Genomic DNA, 20,818 nt, shown 5'->3' with positions numbered 1-20,818 from the left:
ATTCAATTGACGGAGTGATCACTTGGAATTTTGGTTGGAGGAGAGACCCTTTTCTTTGGGAGCAAAATCTAATTGATAATGTTTTGGCTCTCTTAAATGGGTTCACTTTGGGGACGGTAGACGACAAATGGTGGTGGACGCCGGATGATGGTGGTTTTTTCTCGGTTAGTTCCTCTTATATAGTGCTAGAGGTTATTGTGTTATTGGAAGATGGTGTAGGTGTGCTTGAGGAGAGTGTGTTCGGAGGTATTTGGAAGAGTCCGGCTCCATCTAAGGTGATTGCGTTCTCTTGGATGGCGCTTCTTGATCGTATCCCAACTCGAGCAAATTTAGAGAGGCGCGGAATTTTATCCCAAGTGGATCATCGGAATTGTGTCATGTGTGGACATAGCGAGGAAACAACAACCCATTTATTTATGCATTGTGATATGGCTTGGTTGTTTTGGCGTTTGGTGTTCGATTGGTTAGGTGTTAATTTTATCACTCCGCAAAATTTGTATATGCATTTTACTTGTTGGAATGATGAGGCTAGTTCGAGAAGGATTAGGATAGCCTTTAGGATGATTTGGCATGCCGTGCTTTGGACGATTTGGAGGGAGAGAAATGCGAGGATTTTCAAAAACCAATTCAAGTGTGTGGATGAATTGGTGGATGAGGTTAAGACATAATCTTGGTGTTGGGCGTTAAATAGACTCTGGATTGCATCTTGCCTATTCTATGAGTGGTGTTGGAATCCAAGGGATTGCGTGCTTCGGAGATGTTAAGTGGGTGCCTATTGGTTTGGAGTTTATTGGCAGCAGCTGGGTGGCCTTTTGGGACTGTTTTTTCGCTGTTTTTGCGAATGAGAGCTGCTGCTGTGTTTCACTGCATAGTGCTTTCAGCAGTTGCTGGTTTTTCCCTCTGTCTTTTCGCCTTTGTCACGTGCTTCTTGGTGTATTGGTTTGGGTTGTTTTAGGTTTCAGCTGCTGTTTTTTTCTAGTGTCTCTGTCGCCTGTGTTTTGGTGTATTGGTTTGGTTGTATTTTCTATTTTTAGTGCCTTTGTCGCCTGTGTTATGGTGTATTGGCTCTTTGTAACTCTCTGCCCTTAGCACTTCTTGTGCTGGGTTATTAATGATATATGCTGTTTAAAAAAAAAAAAAATCATGCTGTTTATATAACTGTTCCCCACATAATCACTTTTCAAGTATAAATAAATAAATAAGTAGTAGTATTTCTTTTCAATAATGTTGTATATGAGCCATTTTGCCTTTTTAATGTTTAGATTAGACTATCCACCAAACCTTATCATGCTCAATCTACACTAAATCTAAGCCATCACCAAGTCAATCTTCTTCTTTGCTTTTTCTCTTTTTCTCTCTCACACACACCAGCAGGCAGTAACCATATCCAACCTTCGCTCTCTTTTCTCAGTTTTTCTCCGCGTTTTCTCAGCTTCTGCTTTCAAAGGTTCGTGTTGCATCGATTTTTGTTGATTTTTTTTCTTTTCAATATCTGGAAATCCAAGCCTTTGATTTTATATTTATTTCTTAATCTTTTTCAATTCTGGAATATGTTTCTCATAGCTTTTACTCGTGTTTGCTTTTGATTATGCACTATTTTGAATTCATAATAAGATAATTTGACTACAAATTTAGCTGATAATTACTACTCCCTCCGTTTCAAAATGAATGTCGTTTTAGGTGTTTACACACATATTAAGAAATGCAATGATTAAAAGAAAGAGAATGATTATTTTACTAAATTATCATTATTAACTATTGGTTAGTTTTATAAGTAATACTTTGAAAGTAATGTGCAGAGTATTAATTGGAACGACACTCATTTTGAAATGGAGGGAGTATATTTTTACTTTGGAATTGGTTTAATTTCTCTGAGTTATACATGTTGATTTTTCAGTGTAATTAGAGTGGGTTTCTCGCAATTTTCTCGCTCCCCAATTTAATCTACTACTTGTTTTGAAACCCAATGCGCTATGAAAATTTCCGGCATTAGTGGGGTATGTTAATCGTAAGGGACTTATTTTGAGGGGATTATTTTTATCAGGATTGAATTGGGCCGCGATAAAATTGTGAGAGACTGAATTGAGTCTTCATTCTTTATTTTAGCTCAATGTATGTTAATTTAGGTTGTAAAATTTGTAATTGGCTGTTCGATTATTTTTCATATTCAATTAGTAGGGTTTACATAAAGGATGGTTTAGTTGAACTTTTTTTTAGGCTTTGTTTGCGAGTTTTGAGGGGAAGAAAAGGAAAGGCTTAGGAGAGGAAGGGAAGGAAAGGGAGGGAAGGGAGAAAGGAGGGAAAACCTTCCCCTTGTTTGGGAGTTAAAAAAACCAACAAGGAAAGGAAATGAAGGGCTTATGTTATAATTTTATTATTTTATCCTTTTTTTTCCACACATTGTGTTATACTTTGTAATTTATCTTGAAATTTATTCAAAACAACTTATCTCATAAAAAGTAAATTATTATGATCTATTTTTAATAAACAGCTTATTTATAAAAAAAAGCTTATTACGATCTCTTTTTTAAAAAACAGATTATTCAAAACAACTTATTTATACAAAACAATTTATTACTATATCTTTTTTCAAAAAACAAATTATTCAAAACAACTTATTTTTCCAAAACAATTTATTACGATCTCTTTTTTTAAAACAACTTATTTAAAACAGCTTATTTATCCAAATCAACTTAATACGATCTCTTTTTCAAAAACAACTTATTCAAAACAGCTTATTTATACAAAACTGCTTAATACGATCTCTTTTTCAAAAACAACTTATTCAAAACAGCTTATTTATCCAAAACAGCTTATTACAACCTCTTTTCAAAAAACAGTTTATTCAAAACAATTTATTTATGCAAAACAACTTATTACCACATCTTTATCAAAAACAGCTTATTCAAAACAGCTTATTCAAAACAGCTTATTTATCCAAAACAGCTTATTACAACCTCTTTTCAAAAAACTGCTTATTCAAAACAGCTTATTTATGCAAAACAGCTTATTACGATCTCTTTTTCAAAAACAATTTATTCAAAACAGCTTATTTATACAAAACAGCTTATTACCACGTTTTTTTTAAAATCAGCTTATTCATCCAAAACAGCTTATTACGACCTCTTTTTCAAAAATAGCTTATTGAAAACAGATTATTCTTCCAAAACACCTTATTACAATCTCTTTTTCAAAAACAACTTATTCAAAACAACTTATTTATACAAAACAGCTTAATACGAGCTCTTTTTCAAAAACAACTTATTCAAATCAGCTTATTTTTACAAAACAGCTTAATACGACCTCTTTTTCAAAAATAGCTTATTGAAAACAGCTTATTCATCCAATAAGCTACTTTGCATAAATAAGTTGTTTTGAATAAGTTGTTTTTTAAAAAAGAGATTGTAATAAGCTGTTTTGGATGAATAAGCTGTTTTCAATAAGTTGTTTTTGAAAAAGAGATCGTAATAAGCTGTTTTTGATGAATAAGCTGTTTTGAATAAGCTGATTTTGAAAAAGAGGTCGTTAAAAGCTAATTTGCATAAATAAGTTGTTTTTTGAAAAGAGGTTGTAACAAGCTGTTTTTGATAAATAAATTGTTTAGAAAAAGTTGTTTTGAAAAGAGATCGTAATAATTAGGTTATATCTAAAATTGTCAATTTGAATTATTATGAGGGCAAAATTGTCAATTTGTATGCTTAACCCCCAAAACCCCCAATTTGGGGGAACTTTAAAATTGAACAAATGAAGCTCTTCTAAACCCCCCAAAACCTTTCCCTTGTTTTTTAAAACTCGCAAACAAGGGTTTACCTCTCCATAAGCCTTTCCTTCCCCTCCCTTCCCCTCCAAAACCCAACTCGCAAACAAAGCCTTAGGGTTGTATGGGGGTTTGGAGGGGAGGAAGGGATTCCAAGAAGTGAGAGAGAAATTTTAACCGTATTTGAGAGGTTATCTTATTTAGAGATTGATAATGGAATGCTTACAATTGTCTCAAAATTAAAAAAAAAAAAAAAAAATTAGTAATACTTTCCTTACTATTCTACTGCATCATCCTATATCTTTACTTTTCATGGCTGCATATTTCTTTAACTCTTCCTATGTACTAATTTTGGTTACCTGTATTGCAGCAAACATGGCAGATGAAACACCAAGTGGTTTGAAGGAGGAAGTTCCAGACGTAAGTTTGTTTTCCCCATAGTTATCTATTGTTTTAAGCAATGTTGTTAAACAATAGCTATAGCGGCACTTTACTGCTATAATGTTCCGCGATACACTATTTATATTATCAAATAGTTGCTAATGCGTAACAGAATTTTAACAATCTGCTGTTTTCCGCTATCTGCGCTTGTCAACCTTGGTTTTAAGAATGCTTTCACTGATGTGTTTCCTTTGATTGTGCCCGATGTTCTGTAATCAGTTTTTTTTTTTGAATTTCATTGTTGTAAATTGGTGATTTGGTATGATGATTTTTGATTTATAATGCATGATATCTTGAGTAGTTGGTACCATGGTTATTCCAAACTATGAATAGGAAGACCTATTTTCTGAATCCTGAATTGAATCTTATTATCAATTTTAAGATACATTACCAATGAAAAAAATTACATTTTAAAGGAAATTAGGAAAAACAACTGACATAGAAAACTATAAGCCCTTGTATCATCTACTAACCTCAAAATGATTCAAGATTCAAGTCATAAATCAAATGACAAAAGAAAAGTGTCTGGCTATACAAACTGAAAAAGAAGAAGTTGTTGGCTACACTATGTTTTGGAAGTGACTATTAGAATGAATCGGGATGCATTGTAGTGAGTCGGGATTCATGACAATGAATCAGGACTCAAGATGAGATTTACGTTCAAAACAGATACACATTAGAGATTTGTATTGATTGGATTGTTACTATTGAATCGAGACATGACTTGCATATATTGTAAGATACTAATATATGATAACCAAGGTTGGTACTTCAGTTTTTAAGATATGACTTGCATATATTGTAAGATACTAATATATGAATCAGGACTCAAGATGAGATTTATGTTCAAAAAACAGATACACACCAGAGATTTGTATTGATTGGATTGTTACTATTGAATTGAGTCATGACTTGCTTATATTGTTAGATACTAATATATGATAACCATGGTTGGTACTTTAGTTTGTAGTAACTGTACTAACTGCTGCTGCACGAATTACTCAATTGCAGATTGCACCATTTGATCCTACTAAGAAAAAGAAGAAGAAGAAAGTTATTGTTATAGATACTGCAGATGATGAATCAGTGGATAAATTGGCCGAGAAGATAGAAAATCTGTCAGGTATGTAAATTATAATAACAAACAAGCATTAGCAATCTCCTGGCATGGTTTATGTTTTTAAAGTTATCTGAAAATAGTGGTTAGGCAATGTTGATTATTAATAGCTATTCACTTGCAGTTTCTGATGGGACTGACAATGCATTTTCTGGTTTGAAAAAGAAGAAGAAGAAGAAGAAGCCTGTAAGACACTTTTTCCAGAGTTAAAGTTTTTTATTTGGCTAGACTAGATTTATTGGTAGCAATTTGACACTTGAAGTTTGTTATTTGATTGTAGGTTGAAATTAGTAACTTAAATGATATTGATGAGAGTGGTCCTAGTGGAGAGGCAGTTGAAGATTTGGATGGTAGACAGTCAAATAAAATTATAAATGAATAAGATTTCTTTGTTCTGACTACAAGTAATGCCTTTAGGGAAGGCTAATGAATGCTAAACTTATGGTGAAATTTATTGCTTTTAGATCATGCTGAAGTTGATGATGAAGAAGCTGTTGCTTTGCAGCCTCGTTATCCTTGGGAAGGGAGTGACCGTGATTATACATATGAGGAGGTATGCCATTTTTTATGCTGATGTACATCTAATTAACTTCTTTCAATGTCAATTTCAAATTTCTGTACACTTTCAACAACTAATTACATAGTGTTTCTGAGCTGATTTTACCTCCAATCTGTGATTCAAATTAGTTTTTTTGGAACAAGATGATTCAAATTAGTTATTGTACTTGCAAAAAGTACGGTAAGGAATACTAGGATTCTAGGGTTTAGACTGATTATTAGATGCCTCGAGAATGCTCTCAAGAGTAGTATTTATAGCCTGCTATGGGCTTGGGTTTCGGTTGCTTGGTTCCCAAGCAACAGGGGTATTTGTGTATTTTAGGCGGTTCCTAGAGGTTTCTAGAAGCTTAGATGGGTGATGCCTTAAGGCGAGCACGCCGGAGTCTCAGGAGCCCTTTTGGAGGGCGCATGAGCCCTTCTGGAGGTCTTAGAGCCTTTCTGGAGGGCTTCTAAGCCTTTAGGAATATTTATGACGGTTCACAGCCCCCCAAGCACGAGTCTTGGGACAAGGCGAAGTGATGACAACATGGGATTGGACTTTTCTGGAAGTCATTAAGTCTTTAGGAAGGTTTTGGTGGTTCACAGCCTCCCAAGCACGAGTCTTGGGACAAGGCGAAGTGTTTGAATTGCTCAATGCTCTGTTTATAGTATGTATGTGCCTTTGGGCGCTGTCGTCCGAACTTGGAGAAACCCCCTAGGGTGATTTTACGTTTTCTTCGAAGACCCCCATGGAGTATGTATTCAAATTGCTTTATAGGTCGACCACTCACAGCCCCCCAAGCACGAGTCTTGGGACAAGGCGAAGTGGTTTGTATCGTCGTGACGAGTTGAATTCTTTATGGTGATTCCTCATTAAATTTGCACCGGTTTTGTTTGCTGAGTTCGTTTTGGAGATTTACATAAACGATTTTATTACTTTTGATGCTTTGGCGATTTTTGACGATTTGAATTGTCGAGCTTATTTTCTTATATGCTCCGGTGACTGTGTCAGCTCAGATTCTCAGCATTTAGCGTTGATATTCCGGCGACTTTTGAGGTTGTGGCGCCTTTAACATTTATTTTGCCGGACAATCAGCGACTTATTTAGTCGAACTCGTTTAGGGAGGTCGCATAACTTTATTTCTTTCGGCGGCTTATTTAGTCGAACCCTTTTAGGGTGGCCGCCTATTTGTTGCTGGCGACTTATTTAGTCGAACCCTCTACAGGGTGGTCGCATAATCTTTATTTCTTTCGGCGGCTTATTTAGTCGAACCCTTTTAGGGTGGCCGCCTATTTGTTGCTGGCGACTTATTTAGTCGAACCCTCTACAGGGTGGTCGCATAATCTTTATTTCTTTCGGCGGCTTATTTAGTCGAACCTTTTTAGGGTGGCCGCCTATTTGTTGCTGGCGACTTATTTAGTCGAACCCTCTACAGGGTGGTCGCATAATCTTTATTTCTTTCGGCGGCTTATTTAGTCGAACCCTTTTAGGGTGGCCGCCTATTTGTTGCTGGCGACTTATTTAGTCGAACCCTCTACAGGGTGGTCGCATAATCTTTATTTCTTTCGGCGGCTTATTTAGTCGAACCCTTTTAGGGTGGCCGCCTATTTGTTGCTGGCGTCTTATTTAGTCGAACCCTCTACAGGGTGGTCACATAATTTGTAGATTCCGTTGATGTCGTAGTAGTAGCACCTGGACAAAACAGACAGAAAATAGCAAAGTATTTTTTAGAAAGTAGTGTGCCTTGTTAGAAACCTGCAAAACAAATCTCAAAGGTTGAGAAAGGTTAGAATAACTCTGTGTTTCATCTTCAAGCTCTAAATGGTGGGATCATTGCTTATTTCATTTTGGTGTGTTTATTTGGCGATTTCTTCTTGTTTGTTTAATCTCGCCCTTGGCGGGCTTGTTTGCCTTCCAAACTTTATTCATCTGAAATATAACGTTACTTCCGAACTTCCAAAGTAAATAAATAAAAGAGTTTTAATCATATTCAAAGGGAACTATTTTATCTCTGTCTACCTCCTATTTAGTTTGCCTATATTTTGTACTCCTCTTCCTTTTCATCTTCATTCTCTTGCTAACCTTCTTATTTGATTATCTTGTGCTTTTAATCCTTTTCTTTCTTCTATTAGATTGAAAATTAAGTCTTCCTACTACTTTTCCTAAATCGAAATTCGCTATTTCCTTATTAGATTCATACTAACTTGCCCACTTCGTTCTATTTATTTTATACTCCCTCTATTTTCCCTACTAACTTGAATTTTTACTTGCTTGGTATTTTATTTTCTATGTCTCTACCCCCTCCTATGAAGTTAGAAACAAAGTCTTCTGCTCTATTTTACTCTTCTATTCGGGCCCATTTTGTCTTTATCCTAACATGTGGCTATTAGTCTAATACTTATGTTTTACTAAACAGTTAGTTCAGTTTGCAAAGTAAATGGTGCATAAAAGGGGTTCCCAGGAAAGAGAGGTGGGTCACCTGGACCACTTAAATACCAAGGTTTTCCTTGACAGAATCCCTTTATGTGACCTTTTAACAATACTACACTTCACTTTCTGCCACGGGGTACCTAAAGTAGTTTAAACAATTTTCCTAATGAGAACTTGTTTTATAATATAATATAATCATAGTTTATTATTCTATTTATTTTCCTATCAAATTAGGACTAGCTCGCGTACTTCTTATCAAATTACTAACTCGCCTACTTCTTATTAGATTGATCGTTGCCTGTTGTTGTTGTCGTGGTCGTAACTTTGCCATTGTCTTGCAAACTTAAATTGGTAAAACTGATTGTTTACATGTTGTGTATATATGCATCAAAAACTAGTCGAAAGATAAAAGATATTCATTAATTTCTACTACCAAATTTTTCCACAAATTTGTGTATATAGCATTCTAGTATATTGAATTGTAACAATGTCACCTGGATTGTGAGAATACTAGTGTTGTGCCCGTGCGACGCACGGGTGGAAAACGGTTGACATTCGACTACACGTCGTCGACAATCTACACGATAATTTGTATAGAACTAAATATTACGCGCGTTACAGCCGACGACACAACACATACCAAACGATGTGCACACCACACGAACATAAAAGCTAAGAACACTAAAACTTTAAAATCATCTACAAAATATTCTTGCATCGATTCTCTATTTCATACGTATACACCAAAAAAAAATTCATGCTCATTTTTATTAGTTAAATAATATGTTTGGTCCTATTAGTAAGTGAGTAAATCAATTTAATCTTTATGATGATTATTTAATGTTTCTTAATAGCCGTTCATGATCAAAACACAAGAAAATAAGTACTCATACAATAGGGTCAAATAATTTGGTTTAACACGGCTACCCAAAATTTCTCTTTTTCTTTCTTTTTTTATATCCTTTAGGTGTGCTACTGCAAATATGTCCAATGGTCAAAAAAAGAATGCCAACATTTACACAATACATTTGTCCTTAGAAATGGATGACACAACAATTTTTTTTTTCTTCTTTTATATTGAGACATTGCACTGTCCAGTTTAATCTAAAATGTCAATCGATCCACGAAAACAAAGCTAAATTACGAATATCAATTAAATATAATTGAAAGCTTGCTATTCAATGCTTTTGTTGGTGAAGCAAATAGACTATCATGAACGGCTTGTTGAACATTTCTACAGAGTCAAGAAAGAATGATACATGTATGTATATATCATTTACAAAGTATTATAACTCATTAGTGCTATCCGCTTACATTTTTGCAAAAAGCACGTGCATTAATCAAACAATCCATGGGTATATGAAAGAATCAATACTGGATATACCATAACTTTAAATTTTCAAACATAACCTATATAAATATAATTATGAAATGGGGTTAAGCTAAGCTATAAAAAGAATTTTCCATTATATTTTACCAAAGAGTCATCATCCATCAAATGTCATTTCTAGAGTAGAATGTACAGAGCAAAAGTAATGTCATGAATTAGGTGTATATCATATATGCTCAATAACTGCATATAGATAATGTATGAGAAGTAGGTGTTACATAAAGAATGAGTCAAAATCCAAATCCTAAGAGAAACTAACATGACTGTAAATTTATTTGACAGTATATCCACCTCTGGTAAACAATTTAAAATTAAATGTTGTAGCTGAAGTTGCTTTATCAAGCATAAGGTGCTTCTCCATAGATGTTTCTTGATTGCAGCTATTACACGTAAATGTCTCATCAATCTTTAAACTTGTGTCAAATTTAACCTCATCTTCTATATTAGCTAGTTTCTTATTCTCTTTAAAACCCTCTTTAAAAATAAATGAAGCTTTAAACCAAGTAAGACTTTACACGGTTAAAAGAGTTCAGTTTTCGAAGTTGTAAAAAGGCATGGAGATTTAAACTAACTAATACAGCTTCATAGATTCAAAAAGGTCAGATATGTAAGTTCAAAAACTTCTTTAAAATCCTATTGAAAAAGTAACCTGCTTTTAACAAAGTAATACTTTAAGGTAACCTGCTTTTAAGATTATAAAGCTTTATAACTCAAAAAAAGTCAGATTTTAAAGTTCTAAAAGCTAAAAAAACTTCCCTAGAATGAAAGATATAAGATGAAGAAATGAGTTGGTATACCTTTGTACTTTTTACTGAAAATCCTAAGCTGGGAAACAAACACCAAGCTGGAAAACAAACACTGTCTGATATATGATAATGATGATGGTGCTCAAAATACATTATAACTTGTAGAGTGTAGTTGACCATTGATTGTAAACGAAGCTGCAAGTATAGAAGCTATTTTAATTACAAACCAATTCACAATCACTGAAATGCAAAAAGCAGTGAAATAAAACAAAATAACCAAAAGCATAATATCGTCCAATAGATGTCTTGCATTGTCAACTAAACATGTTTCTCATTATTGAATATCAATTGTGGCTATACTCATAAGAATGTAGCATGAATGCAGTTGTTTGTTTCTCATTGCCTATACCTTTGTTCAGGACAACAATCGTGAAAGTGAATGATTATTAAGCAAAACAAATCTGGTGTGGACAAATAGGCTCGACATGAAACTCCTCTGCAACAAAAAAAGGCCAAATAGAAATAACATGTGAGATGAATGATACCCAACAAAACCCAAAAAAATAAAAAATAAATATAAAGAAAAAATCAAGTAATAAGTTCATAACAAAAGAAGGAAGAATTTGACGCCAAAAAAAAGAATATTTGGTAAAAACTGTTTTCCTTTTCAAAAAGCTTTCCTGAATCTACTTGTACCAAAAAAACTCAACTGAATCTACACACACAGGAAATGGCTTCAGAGTAAAAAGAATAGACAATGACAACAACCTCAACAATTCATACTACCACAATAATCCCATCTCCCTTTAGTTGTACACAATCACTTCCCATTCCAAATTACCCTGCAATTCAATCAACCACCCAACCACAGTCATATTCATAACTCTCATTCCTACTAAATTCCTTCAACCAATCCAGTAACAGTTGCACTTACAATAAAAGTTCCATCGTCAGGTATATCAGTCAGCTGAGCAATGGTTTTCTTTGCATAAAATCGCTAAAACACTTCATCAAAAGACGACCTTACACAGGGAGCAAGTATGGGAACAGTCTTGGATGTCTCAACTCCATCAAAGCCCACCCAGAAATATACCACACGCGTCACAACAATTGATATACAATAACATCTACATCAGAAAATTCCAAAGTTATATAGATATATAATAAAAAAAAAAGCATACCCATTCTTCAATTGAAGAGCCTCTGGAATGTCAGGATTGATCAAGAGCCTAGTTATATTCATCACATTCTGCACAAATGCCTTATATGCAACTCAGACAATAACAAACACAAAACAAAAGTAATATCAGCGAGGTTTTGATACTTGAGCAGATCCATCCCAGATGCAAATATTTATAGTAATTAACAACAATAACAAATGCTTTATCTGCAACTTAGACAATAAAAAACAACAAAATCAAATTGTTATCATTCTGACAAAATGCAACAGCAGAAGTACAACAGATTTTTGCAGAAAAAGGCAATTGAATCTGACAAAACCAAGTTAAACAATTGAGTGAAAACTGAACTCACTAAATTGGTGTTTCAACGGTTAACAATTTGGCTATTCTCTTTTGAAAGAGTTATTGAAATTCAAAATATGAAAAGCAACATTATTTTATCACTTATCTACACTAACATACGAAATTCAAAATACATGACGTGGATTAGATTTGCCAAAATGAAATCTCTCAACACAAACGGACAGAGAACAAAATCTGTGAATTCCCTTTGATTTTTACTAATCCCAACCTCGATTTCTATCTCATGTTATTCAAACTCATTATCTATAAGGTAGAAAATGAAAACAAAGATATAATAAGTCTCCATGAAATTCAATGCTAGTTATAAATTATAAATAAATAGATAAATCAAATAAGCTGAAGTCATCACTTTAGAGAAATCACTTTAAAGTGTTTATCAAATAAGCTAGTTATAATACTTCATCACACTTGTTTGCAAAGCTCTTGAGTTTGGTTGTCTGCTTCAAAACAATGACTTAAACAAATAATAAGAGGTTCTATGGCATAATAACTCAAACCTGCCTTCTCGAATTGCATAAATTATTCTCCATTTTTCATATGTAGCTATAAATTCATAAGTTGACAAAATCACACTAAAACAAAAACTCTTCAACTTGAATGCTTTTAGGAACCGCTCCACCTGTCATATGTAAAGTTTGAGGAGCTTAAAAATACTAACCAAATAAAAACAAAGGATTCGGCAATGCAAATGACAGTCCATTGTAAGAAGATCAGCACTTATATGATAATCTAGAGAAATGAAAAATTTGCAAAAATCATGTGTAGATTCAACATTAGTTTCTTATCCTGAGTCAATTTCACAAACATGTTATGAGCATAAAATCAAATACAAAAAATGATAATGACTTGAACAAACCCAATGCCTAAACCCACCTTCTCTGAAGGCAAGAAACTTACCTGCAATACAGTAGTTCCATTAGTATACAATACTGTATTTAGATTACTTTCCATATTTAGGTCCCAATTCTTCTAAAAAACATACAGCAATTGTTTCCTAGTTGTGGCATCCTATAACAATAACAGAGGGTACGATTCACAATTACATAATTCAACATAATTCAAAGAGGAAAATCACTACCAAGTATGAATAACAAAATGAAAGTAATTACCTTCTCATCAATCAGCAAAACTTGAACAGATTTTGGTTGATCAGGTTTCAAAAAGGTTGGGACTTAATCCTCCATGTCTCTCTACCATGAACCACATCAGAGTTTCGACAAACAATCAATGGATTTTTCCATCTCAAATTCAAAATCAGACCCAAAGTGATATCAGTGAGGTTTTGATACTTGAGCAGAGAAATTCAATCCACCAATCAACTGATTTCTCCATCACACTCAAAACTGATTTCTCCATCACAGAATGAACCTAAAAACTCAATTAACATGAAACCAACAATGAACACAGCAACCAGTCCGCGATGAAACCTAACCTTAAAACGCCAACTTTCCCTTCCGGGCATCACCTCAGACAACGAATCAAAGGAGTTCTCCATCACAGAAAATGGAAGTGGATCTCAGAAACAAAAATTCCACACACACATATGAGAGATGTGAAGAACGAAAGTCGGAACTGCAAACTGATCACAGCAACTAAACAACACGTATATATATTGAAAGGGCATGGGGTAGTATAGAGATTTCACCGCAAGACAGAGTTCAACAACTACGGAACAAAACGACGAAAAACCCGACACACACAGATCAAGTACATCCACAACAAAACAAAACATGAGAATATAGAGGAGGAAAATGACGTACAAACACGCTGGATTCTTCGATAAAGACAAAGGACACAATCCAAAACAAAGCCTGAACCCTAGACAACCATGCCTCACGCCGAAAATCTACATACAAACAAATTCAATCACATGGGGTAGCCACCGGAATTTACGACACTCGAAATGAAATTGTCATTAGTTTGTAGAAGAAAATCGATCCCACCAGAATGTTGATCTACAGGATAAATTGGCCAGGAATGGCTTTTATCTTTTGTAAGATTTATTGATTAATGTCGAAAATTGAGGAGGCATGCCACGTTCCATTTGATTTCTTCTTATGCGCTGATCCTTGTCTGGGGTTGTTGGCCTTGAGAGAAAAAAAAAACAACAAACTCATCTCTACTTGCTTTATCATTGATTATCCAAATTCGTCATGCTCTTGTGTAGTTCCTGCACTATGCTCAACTTGGTACTTTCTTTAGTTATAACATCACTTGTATTCATCATATGCTGGTTGCCATTAATTTAAAACTAATGATATGCAGCTAAACTACTAGCAGGTAATAGGAACTTTGTTAGAATTCAGCAATAGGAACGTTTTAATCCAATCAATATCCGGACCACATAATTTGAGCTCTCCATACACGAACAGATATAGCACAATCATAAATAATAGATGTAAAACATAACACAGTGGTATACAAGAGACAAATAGAAACCGCCACCGCTGCGTAGTAAGTATGAGAGATAATATGATCCGTAAACAATGTTCAAATAGTTAAAAGAATTGGTTCAAACGAGAACATGTTTATGTAGTATATATCCAATCTTTGAAAGGAGTCACGTGATTTTTATTTAACTAGCAGCCATGATTTTATATACGTATATGAACTCTGAACACAACAATAATAATTTGAAATCGGTTTGAATTATTGGATAAGTTATGACACCGATCAAAATCGAAAGCAAAACACGTCAAAGCATAGCAAAGACAAAAGAGAGATATGTAAAATAAAACCATTCTTTCCGGACGTTGTTGGCGGTTGAGAGAACAACAACGCATTTCTCTTTATTCACTGATAACCAGGATGATGGAGATGAGAAATTGAGTTTATTTATTGCATCTTGAGGTCCTTTAGAGAGCGGTTACGGTGTCAAGAGATGATTCCATCGCTAAATAGGTCCAAAGTATGTGTATCCTCTTTTTCGTGTGATCCTAAATCGCTGGCAGAAGCTGTAGGCCGAGGGAAATAAGAAATAGCAGCATGTGGCATCAAAGAGCTGCACAAAAACACCTCTCAAACTAACAAACTCAATTAGGTTCACGAAGCATGAGGCCAAACCACAACATATATTACTAGTTAAATTGAAAAGCTGTAAAGCTAAGTCCCTAATCGATTGACCATAGGATGCAATATACATAATTATAAGATTGAAACACATTATTCTCGAAGTAATTAGTTATGATCAGCCATCTACATAAAGCATATATTTATACTATAATAGGAATTCATGTAAGGCATATTATCTACAATATAATCAAGTTCAAACAATAACACACTTTATATTATTTATCAATTATGAATATACAGTATATGTATCCATTAGCTAATCACTTCAATAACATAAAATAGCCAATGATGATGTAAAACAAAAGATAGCATACGTGTAATAGATACAAAACCACAATCAATCCAATTTATATGATTCATATCTCCTTAAAAAATAAAACAAACAGAACGATTATATAGAAGTACCAAACAAAACCTGGGGACGCAAAGTAATTAAAAGGCTAACACTGTAGATCGCCCACCGCAAATCGCCCATAATTGTAAAGATCATATTACGTGTTTATCAAATTGACATAGAGAACGTGCGTGAATCTCTTTTAGATATAAGGATAGGGATTGACCGATAACAAAGTTAAAAAGACACAACCTGATACGATATCATCGTCCCTCCGCAACCGACGCTCGGAGTTTTGACAGCTGCCTTTGTCGTATTCTTGGGAAGAGGACAGAGGAATCATGACGAGGTTGAGAGGAATCTCAGTTTTTATGACTGTCATAGCATATCGATGGATGTTGGTTTGGTCTTCGCCGGTCATCTTGTTCGAGATCGCCGGGAAGGTTTTTAGGGTTTGTGAGTGTGGTATAGGTTAGTTTTACCGTTTCCCACAGACGGCGCCAACTGTACTTGCAAAAAGTACGGTAAGGAATACTAGGATTCTAGGGTTTAGACTGATTATTGGATGCCTCGAGAATGCTCTCAAGAGTAGTATTTATAGCCTGCTATGGGCTTGGGTTTCGGTTGCTTGGTTCCCAAGCAACAGGGGTATTTGTGTATTTTAGGCGGTTCCTAGAGGTTTCTAGAAGCTTAGATGGGCGATGCCTTAAGGCGAGCACGCCGGAGTCTCAGGAGCCCTTTTGGAGGGCGCATAAGCCCTTCTGGAGGTCTTAGAGCCTTTCTGGAGGGCTTCTAAGCCTTTAGGAATATTTATGACGGTTCAGTTATTATCAGGTTCTTGTGGATCTCTTAGTCTATGTGTCCAGAATAGTTTAATTGACTGTTTTGGGCCTTCTGACGGGCAGATGTTTTACGTCTAAGACTCGTGTGTTTCAATTTTTCAAATTGAAGCATGTTAATTATTGATCAAAATATGTGCCTTAGAGAATATTTGATTATAGGGTTAATAGGCTTTTACCCCCTTGTAATATAGGTGACTTTTGGTTTTGCCCCCTTAGGAATTTTTTTTTTTAGATTCCGTCCTTGTAAAATTGAGATTCTTCAGTTTTGCCCCCTGAGCCAGTTGAGTCAGCAGAATCTCCTACGTGGCACGCGAGGTCAGCAGATTATGCTGACGTGGCGCGCTGACTGTATAATTATTTTTATTTTTTGATTGGGGTACACGTGGCATTTTTGATTTTTTTTTTTTAAAAAATATTAAAAAATTCTGGAAAAATAAAAAATTAATAAAAAAATTGAAAAAAAAATTGAAAAATTAAAAAAATGAAAAATTAATAAAAAATTGAAAAAAATATTAAAAAATTCTGGAAAATTGAAAAATTAATAAAAATGAAAAATTTAAAAAAACAGAAAAAATTAATAAAAATAAAAAAAATCTGAAAAAATTTAAAAATTCTGGAAAAATTAATAAAAATAAAAAAAATGAAAAAATTCTGAAAAAAATAAAAAAATTAAAATATTCTGGAAAAAAATCTGGAAAATATTTAAAAAAAATTCGAAATTTTCAAAAAATATTAAAAAGATTAATCATTTTTAAAAAAATGAAATTTTTGAAATTTTCATTCGCATTTTTCGAAATTTTGATTAGTATATATGTCGAGCCTAGGTTTTTTCAGTGTATTTTTTCCCTTATTCTCGGTTTATAAATACACAAAAGTTCCCGGTTTATAAATACCCAAAAATTCCCGGAAAAAATACTAATGAAAATTTCGAAAAAACCTAAGCTCGGTTTATAAATACACATATTTTTTCCCTTATTCTCGGTTTATAAATACACAAAAATTTCCGGAAATTTTTTGAGAAATACTAATGAAAATTTCAAAAATTCGAAATTTTTTCATTAAAGTTTCATTTTTCTAGAATTTTCCAGAATTTCATTTTTATTTTCGAAAATTTAAAATTTCATTAAAATTTATTTTCCAGAATTTTTATTTTCGAGAATTTCCAGAATTTCATTGGAATTTAAAATTTCGAAAATTTCATTTTTCCATAATTTTAATTTTTTTAGAAAATTTCGAAATTTTATTTTTTCCAGAATTTTTTAATTTTTTTCAGAATTTTTTCATTACTTTTCATTTTATTAGATTATTTTATTTTTTTAATCGTTTTTTATTTTTATTAATTTTTCCAGAATTTTTAAATTTTTTCAGATTTTTTTTTATTAATTTTTCCAGATTTTTTAAATTTTTTCCGTTTTTTTAAATTTTTTTCATTTTTATTAATTTTTTAATTTTCCAGAATTTTTTAATATTTTTTTATTAATTTTTCATTTTTCCAGAATTTTTTTAAATTTTTTTATTAATTTTTCAATTTTCTTGAATTTTTTAATATTTTTTAAAAAAAAAATCAAAAATGCCACGTGTACCCCAATAAAAAAATAAAAAATAAAAATAATTATACAGTCAGCACGCCACGTCAGCAGAATCTGCTGACCTAGCGTGCCACGTAGGAGATTCTGCTGACTCAACTGGCTCAGGGGGCAAAACTGAAGAATCTCAATTTTACAAGGACGGAATCTAAAAAAAAAATTTTCCTAGGAGGCAAAACCAAAAGTCACCTATATTACAGGGGGTAAAAACCTATTAACCCTTGATTATATAGGATTCTTCATTTTATCCTTGTTGGATCAAGCCAATTCTCTTCCATTGGATCACGAGCCTAGTTCAAAATATTACCTAAAGCATTTTCAATCTACCCTTTTCAGTTATTACTTGGAAATTGCTTCCAATCCTCCCTGCTTTTTTGTTTTTTTTTTCTTGTGGATTCTAACAATTTTTGGTACAGCTTCTTGGCAGGGTGTTCAACATACTACGTGAACATAATCCAGATCTTGCTGGAGATCGGCGAAGAACAGTTATGAGGCCTCCTCGAGTTCGCCGTGAAGGCACCAAGAAAACTGTGTTTGTGAATTTTATGGCACTATACTCATCGTATGTTGATATTTTTTTTATCTGGCACTATACACATACACATCTTGAACTTTCACTAGAGGCCAATAAATTATATTATAAATTGGTGTAACAATACATGTCCAAATGTATGAACGTCTGCAAGATAGCAATTGTGATTTGAGATGTTTTTAAAATGAAAAACCTAGCGATTTTATTTGTCGAGTGATTATCATCACCCTTGGTTATTCTTTATTCACCTGTTGAGCTTGTATAATACCCCGTATTTTTCTTCTACAAATCAGAAACTGAATTTTTATCCTCAATACTTCCCCTCTTGTTAATGTGCTGTTGCTGTACTGTTACCTGATCTTTCAGGATGCATCGACCGCCAGACCATGTTATGGCTTTCTTGCTTGCTGAACTATGTACTAGTGGTTATATAGATGGACAGCAAAGATTGGTTGTGAAGGGAAGATTTGGACCAAAGAGTTTTGCAGGAATTCTCCGACGATATATCAGTAAGTATTTGTTTTTAACGTTTAATAATCAGCTGAATTTCAGAAATGGATAGTTCTGCACATATGAAAGTTCTGTTGTTATTTGTGCTTTTGTTGCTTATATATTTTCCAGTAATTTTTTTTTTTTTAAAATTCATCAAAGCTGAACAAAAAAGTTTGCAAGACTCTTAATCTAAGGTTATTGCCATGGATATCGACAGTGGCGGAGCTAGAAAAAAAAGCTAGGGTGGGCCATAAAATTAACCGTTGAAAAATTGTTTAAAGCCTCGCAAAATAGACCTATAATTGAATTATTTGAATTTTTCGGGTGGGCTACTACATCACTTTGCGGGAATTTGGATCAACCGAAACCTAAAACCGACATAAAATTGTATAAAGGCTCGCAAAATATACCTATAATTGAATTATTTAAAATTTTCGGATGGACCACTACATCACTTTGCGGGAATTTGGATCCACCGAAACCTAAAACCGACATAAAATTGTATAAAGGCTCGCAAAATATACCTATAATTGAATTATTTAAATTTTTCGGGTGGGCCACTACATCACTTTGCGGAAATTTGGATCAACTGAAATCTAAAACCGACACAAAATTGTATAAAATATCGCAAAATAGACCTATAATCGTTGATTTTTTAATTTTTGGGGGTGGGCCGTGGCCCACCTCAGCCCATGAAGGGCTCCGCCACTGGATATCGATTTAAATTGTTTACACATTCTTTTTCTCAGATGAATATGTCATTTGTATTGGATGCAAGAGTCTGGACACATTACTTTCAAAGGAGAACCGTCTCTTCTTTCTCCGGTGTGAGAAGGTGAATTTTCTATTACACTTTTACCCGTTTCCATTGTTTTACCATTCAGTATTCTAAAACGCTGGTTTATTGCTTGCAGTGTGGATCAGGAAGATCAGTTGCTCCAATCAAAGCTGGTTTTGTTGCTCGTGTTGGCGGCAGAAGGAATGCCGAGGCATGATTTGGCCTTACTTTTTATTTGTGTTGAAATTGATTAGGAAAACAAACCAGCGTTTGAATGCTACATACATTTTGAAATAAGCATTGTTATAGATGGGGTGAAGAGATTAAACATATGTTCATTGATAATAATCAAAAGCAATATTATATTGTCATCGAAAAGAAAATTTTAAAAAGCATACATATATGATTGTGTGTAGAAGAGACACGTATAGATAATTTTTCACGGAGATAAATATCATAATTTATTTGGATTTGAACCGTGCGTAGTGTGATTGTATGTAGTTAAAAACCTTTAGATTGCAAATCATTATCGAACAATCTAAATTTTTTAATAAAATTATTTGAAAAATGAATAACTTGATCTTTGAACAAACGATCCTGATGTGGATGACTGTATGTAGACATAGGGCTGTGACTACATAAAATCCAAATTATTTTGTGTTTGTCAAACTTGTTTTTAGTAAAAGATAAAAGTTTGATAATAGGTATTTTTATTTTTATTTCCAAATATCAATTTGATTAAAAGTGATAAAAAATAACTTTTTCTTTCAGTTGAAAAATTCACACTAAATTTTATACCAAACTTTTGCAAATTTAATTTAAAACTCCTAACAAATATTCATCCAAAAACACATTTATTTGCTAATTACATTCATCATGCAGAAGTAAGCACTCCTCCAACAATCAAAAGGGCTTAGATTGACATGTCTTCTTGGTTGCTTTTGATCTGAAATGAAACAAATACAAAAAACGTAAGATTTTTTTCCCTTCAAATTGTAGTTCAATAACTATTTAGTCTCTAAAAAGAAAAAAACACCATTGAGAAGGAACAAAGGGAAAAGAAAATTATGACACAAGGGAGTTGCTATTTACATTCTTCATCACTTTCAGCATGGGCAAGGTTGAAGAGCATGAAGAATAATATCCCAAAAGAAATGCAAATAAGGAAGTTGCTATTTGCATTCTTCATTATTCCTTAATGATCAAATTAAGGACACTT

At 33.5% G+C, this 20,818-nt stretch overlaps 1 protein-coding gene and 2 long non-coding RNA genes across 24 annotated transcripts; 1 reads left to right on the top strand and 2 right to left on the bottom strand.

The window, feature by feature from the left end:
- The first annotated feature begins 1,338 nt into the window (after positions 1-1,338).
- On the top strand, positions 1,339-19,982 carry LOC146923539 (eukaryotic translation initiation factor 2 subunit beta-like). The gene is made up of 10 exons (XM_085708701.1): positions 1,339-1,447; positions 4,128-4,177; positions 5,210-5,321; positions 5,440-5,501; positions 5,596-5,665; positions 5,780-5,868; positions 18,214-18,359; positions 18,696-18,838; positions 19,571-19,656; positions 19,736-19,982. Exons 2-10 carry the CDS (start codon positions 4,133-4,135, stop codon positions 19,814-19,816), a joined length of 834 nt encoding a protein of 277 aa, XP_085564827.1. The 5' UTR covers positions 1,339-1,447; positions 4,128-4,132; the 3' UTR covers positions 19,817-19,982.
- Positions 9,727-13,971, bottom strand: LOC146923541 (uncharacterized). Of its 22 annotated transcripts, none has more exons than XR_015009767.1 (7): positions 13,073-13,971; positions 12,461-12,971; positions 11,601-11,680; positions 11,354-11,546; positions 11,188-11,261; positions 10,829-10,915; positions 9,727-10,614 (listed from the first exon to the last, which is right to left on the bottom strand). It is a non-coding gene; the product is annotated as an uncharacterized LOC146923541 (long non-coding RNA). The 22 variants fall into 22 exon arrangements; XR_015009769.1 differs by having other exon boundaries at positions 11,354-11,484; XR_015009770.1 differs by having other exon boundaries at positions 11,354-11,484; positions 11,601-11,668.
- Positions 14,459-15,731, bottom strand: LOC146923540 (uncharacterized). The gene is made up of 2 exons (XR_015009781.1): positions 15,451-15,731; positions 14,459-14,964 (listed from the first exon to the last, which is right to left on the bottom strand). It is a non-coding gene; the product is annotated as an uncharacterized LOC146923540 (long non-coding RNA).
- Positions 19,983-20,818: the final 836 nt, after the last annotated feature.

Source organism: Medicago sativa, chromosome 5 (genome assembly GCF_051527215.1).
Source record: "Medicago sativa cultivar Bolivia chromosome 5, Bolivia_mono, whole genome shotgun sequence".
Lineage (NCBI taxonomy): Eukaryota > Viridiplantae > Streptophyta > Magnoliopsida > Fabales > Fabaceae > Medicago > Medicago sativa.
This window is presented reverse-complemented; position numbering and strand designations above follow the sequence as displayed.